Source organism: Gracilinanus agilis, unplaced genomic scaffold (genome assembly GCF_016433145.1).
Source record: "Gracilinanus agilis isolate LMUSP501 unplaced genomic scaffold, AgileGrace unplaced_scaffold47485, whole genome shotgun sequence".
NCBI lineage: Eukaryota > Metazoa > Chordata > Mammalia > Didelphimorphia > Didelphidae > Gracilinanus > Gracilinanus agilis.
In genome coordinates, this window is record NW_025381894.1 from 1 (window position 1) to 4,815 (window position 4,815).

Below are 4,815 nucleotides of genomic sequence, written 5' to 3' on the forward strand. Positions count from 1 at the left end.
GCCCCCCCCCCCCCAATGTTGATGAATATCTTTCTTAGCCCAGGTTTCTTAAGCTCTGTCTGTCTGTCTGTCTGATTCAGGCCATCTCCCCAGGCCTCAACTGCCTGGACTGGACCCTCCTGCTGTTTCATGCCCTTTGCATTTTGACCCATGCCCGGCATGGAGGGCAACCTCTCTGGGCTGGTGCCTGCTGCAGGGCTGGTGCCTGCGCTGCCTCCGGCAGTGACTCTGGGGCTGACCGCTGCTTACACCACTCTGTACGGCCTGCTCTTCCTCTCTGTCTATGCCCAGCTCTGGCTGGTGCTGCTCTATGGGCACAAACGGCTCAGCTATCAGACGGTGTTCCTGGCCCTGTGTCTGCTGTGGGCCGCCCTGCGCACCACCCTCTTCTCCTTCTACTTCCGAGACACTGCTCGAGCCAACCGTCTGGGACCCCTCCCCTTCTGGCTGCTTTATTGCTGCCCCGTGTGCCTCCAGTTTTTCACCCTCACGCTCATGAATCTCTACTTTGCCCAGGTAATGATGCCCAGGATGGGGGCAGAAGGCCAGGGGAGGGGATAGGTAGCCAGATCTGGCACCGACATTTCCTACCTTTTTGGCCCAGGTGGTGTTTAAGGCTAAGACAAAGCAGCACCCAGAGATGAGCCGGGGCCTGTGAGTATTCCTGGCCGGAGGCCCTCCCTCTCCCTCATGAGTCCCAAGAACCGGGGTAGGGGATGTGGTTCAGGCTGGCAGCCGTTAGTCTCATTTCTGGCCCATCATCCAGATGGGGCTGTTGTGTGGCTAGAATTCAGACCAGGGATTCCACCAGGGCAGCCCCAGGTAGAACCAGCAGCTTTATCACTGGTGGTGGTGATGCCTGTCTGGTGCCCTCCTCACAGCCTGGAGGGTGCCCATGGCATTTCCTAGGTTTGTGGCCAGCACTCAGAGAGGCCTGTCCTGGGGGGGGTGATCACCATGGGCAAGGGTAATGTTAGGGGGGACTGGGCTTGGGCAAGACTGACCAGAGCCTGTGGGTCGTAGGCTGGCCGTGCGGGGGGCATTTGTGGGGGCTTCGCTGCTCTTCCTGCTGGTGAATGTGCTGTGTGCCATGCTGTCCCGTCGGCGCCAGACACAGCCCTGGGCACTGCTACTGGTTCGAGTGTTGGTCAGCGACTCGCTCTTTGTGATCTGTGCCCTCTCTCTGGCTGCCTGTCTCTGCCTGGTGGCCCGGCGGGCCCCCTCAACCAGCATCTACCTGGAGGCCAAGGTAGGCGCTTGCCTCAGGGGCTTCAGAGCTCAAGGGGTGAGTGGAGCCTGGACAGAGAGTTAGAGCCCACTGGGCCATGGGGCTGGGTAGGACCTAGGAAGCTGGATGTAGATGGAGGGCATTGGTCTTCTGTCCTTTGAGTAAGTGCCTCTCCGTATGCTAGGGGACCAGCGTGTGCCAGGCTGCAGCCATGGGAGGTGCCATGGTCCTGCTGTATGCCAGCCGGGCCTGCTACAACCTGGCAGCCCTGGCATTGGCCCCCCACAGCCGGCTGGACACCTTTGATTATGACTGGTACAACGTCTCTGACCAGGTGGGTGAGCTACTGGGTGGGTTCCTCTCTCCTCGCCCTTCTCAGTCCTTGGGGAGCCTTTAGCTGTCTTTCCTAAGATCCTGCCCTGCTGAGACCTCTATGGCACTGCTCTGGTATGTGTCCCTTTCCTCTCTCCCCTCCTCCATCAGGCTGACCTGGTGAATGACCTGGGGGACAAGGGTTACTTGGTATTTGGCCTCATCCTGTTTGTGTGGGAGCTGCTGCCCACCACCTTGCTTGTTGGCTTCTTTCGGGTACACCGGCCTCCACAGGACCTGGTAAGCTCCTCCCTTGCCCACCCTTTGAGGTGACCTGAAGGGGGTGGAGTAGGGCTTCACAGAAGGGAGAGAGAATGTGCATGGAGCCTCTAACCTCTTTTGACCTCTTTGCAAAGAGTACCAGCCGAATTATCAACGGACAGGTCTTTGGTTCTCGATCTTACTTCTTCGACCGGGCTGGACATTGTGAAGATGAGGGAGGACCTTGGGAACACAGCCGGGGAGAGAGTACCAGGTATGGGGCTGTATCTGAGGGGGTCCTCCTGTGACATGTTGTCTCTGGGATTGAAAAACCTGAGGCCCAGGGCACTGCCATCTCCCATGTCTCTGCTTTGGCAGCCTTAGCTGTCCTGCCTTCTGCCACTTGGCCTTTCCTCTGGGACTAAAGGATCGTTCTCAGCTTGGCTGGTCTGGGGCACCTCCATTGCTTGTTGGGGCCTGTGTGTTCAGTCACCCCATCTCTTCCTGCAGCCTGTCGGGAAGCCTGGGGGCTGGCAGCTGGTACAGTGCTATTGGGCGGGAGCCCGGCTGGTGTGGGGGCAGCCAGACCCGAACCGCACCGCTCCTCTTCTCCCAGGTGGCTGGGCCTGCTGGCCACCATCACCACAGCCTCTACTCTACTCCACAGACATGAGTGCTTCCCCCACCCCCTGAGCTGCCCCCCTGCCCTCTGTCCCTGCCCGGTCTGCAGCTTCTAGTGCTGGGTCCTGCTCCTCCACCACTCCCTCCTGCTGGTGGTGGCACTGTCTGCCAGATGCACATTGCATTCTGGCATGCTGCCCTAACTTGCATTGTGGAGCCAGCTACCTCTACTGTGCCTCCTGCTCAATAAACAGTGCCGTGTCCCTGTTGGAGCTGTGGTGTGCTGCTGTCTTGACTCATAGGCTTGACTTCCAGGTTCTTACACTAGAAGGGAGAAGTCACCTGGGCCTGTCTAGTGTTTTACAGGGTAGAAAACTGAGTTCCAGAAAATCAAGGGGTTAATAACAATCCCAAAGAAGCCCCAAGAAGCCAGGGCTCTTCCCCTACTATTATGCCTCCAGAGGTTCCCGACCTCTAACCTTAAAACAAGGCCCTGGCATGGAAAAGGACCAAATTCTCTGCATGAACTTCCCCTGGATTAGTAGTGACTCAGGAGCTAGAAGACTGGAAGGGAGGCAGATGGACCTCTTCACTAAATGGGCTCAGGTCTGACTTAGACTCCTTCCAAGTGAGGACAGGATACTATAATATTTAAAATTATGAGGCTGATTGTAGCTTAATAATTTTATTAAATCAGAAGTAGTAGTAGTAGTAGTAGTAGTAGTAGTAGTAGTAGTAGTAGTAGTAGTAGTAGTAGTAGTAGTAGTAGNTAGTAGTAGTAGTAGTAGTAGTAGTAGTAGTAGTAGTAGTAGTAGTAATAGTAAAGAGAGGACAAAGTAGGAGAGAGGTAGAGAGATACTTGGCTTTCTAATCTGTTGGCCACCTTAATGGGCCTGTAGCTACAACCCAGTAAGGGTCCACTCTGTTCCTTCATACACATGCCAAAGACCTCAACTTCCTGCCAGTCTCAGTTTATAAACCTTTTCTCCACCCACTAAGTCTCACAGGTCACATCTCGGAAACCAATCATAGTTTCTTAATTTTCCTGGGCCGCCCAGGGGGCAGTGCCTGTGGAATTATTGATTTGGGGTGTTGGTGATTTTCTTTTCCTAAAATTGCTTTAAAAGATTTAAACTTTGGAATTAAGGATAATTATTGCAATCCCTCCCCCCCTTAGGAAGGTGTTGACCAATACTAGAATCATCCTGGGATACAAGGCTGAGTTACAGAGTATATGAATCAATTCTTAAAAGAAAATAAATCCAATGGAAGAGAAAAAATTAAATTCTGGATAAAAATATATATCAAAATCTTAAATGTATAAAATTAAGAGTGAAAAACAAAAGAATAAACCCATAACAGGTCCTTGAATTACCAGCAAGACCCAATTAAAGTGACATGTCCTACAATTGCAGCAATGTTGTATTCACCCGTTGGCAGCCAGGACTACAGGACATTGCCATACTATAAAAGAGAAGGGACTAGATTTTGAGATAAAAGGGAAGTATGATTCCTTAGTCTGATTTTACCTTCAATCTCATGGAATGGGGAGCCAAAGTGAAAGCCAAACAAACGAAGGTACTTGTAGAAACCTGGCACAGGGAAGTCCAATATCTGAATATGTCAAATAGCTGCTTCCTCGAACCTCAAAACAAATCCTCTGTCTTGGCACAGATCCTCATCAATCCCACAGGGATTGTTGGTCTCCTTGACCTTGTGCTTCTTTGCACTGTACAGTGGTTCTTTTGTGATCCCTTCTTCTGAAGTCAGACATAATTATTAATTAAATTCCCATAATACTTAATGACCAATGGCAAGTTTCCATAGTCTAAAGCTTTTGGGTATGCATTGGTATTAGGGCTAATAGATATTGTAAATTTATCCTTCAAAATAAAAAACATTTATACTGATTCCATGTGTTCACGTACAAAAGAAGAAAAAAGTCAAATGTCCTATTGTAAATATAAGGAAAACCAATAATAAAAAATTGAGGAATACACATCCCATTTGACAATGGGTCAGCCAAACAGGCATAACAAAAGGTTTCCCACTCAAAAGCGAGCACTATTTCCCCTCTGACTTGGCCATAATCCACAATGCAGGTATACATAAATTTTAAAAAAAAAAAACATATAGCTAACAAAAACATACTTGCTGAAAGTGACATTGTATAATGGAATATCTTAGATTAATATGTAAACAAGAACAAAATCAAATCTTAAAACAAGCAGCAAATATATGTGACAGGATACAGTCACTCAGTGTTAGCAGATTACCCGTTTTACATGTGAGCAATGAATCCAAGAGTCCTTTTCTCCAATTTTGATAGCTTTTGGAGTAGTTCACTTGAAATTATATACACCATGTCTCCTGGGTAGAGTTATATTAAAGAC

General features: G+C 50.0%; 1 protein-coding gene across 2 annotated transcripts; it reads left to right on the top strand.

Annotated features, from left to right (window-relative positions):
* Positions 1-40: 40 nt before the first annotated feature.
* Positions 41-2,694, top strand: GPR137 (G protein-coupled receptor 137). 2 transcript variants are annotated; one of them, XM_044684280.1, is made up of 7 exons: positions 41-516; positions 605-654; positions 1,024-1,249; positions 1,413-1,562; positions 1,712-1,840; positions 1,957-2,075; positions 2,312-2,694. In XM_044684280.1, the coding sequence occupies exons 1-7, from the start codon at positions 151-153 to the stop codon at positions 2,472-2,474; spliced, it is 1,203 nt and encodes a 400-aa protein (XP_044540215.1). In that variant the 5' UTR covers positions 41-150; the 3' UTR covers positions 2,475-2,694. The 2 variants fall into 2 exon arrangements, with proteins under 2 accessions (XP_044540215.1, XP_044540216.1); XM_044684281.1 differs by lacking the exon at positions 1,413-1,562 and having other exon boundaries at positions 43-516.
* The last annotated feature ends 2,121 nt before the right edge of the window (positions 2,695-4,815 follow it).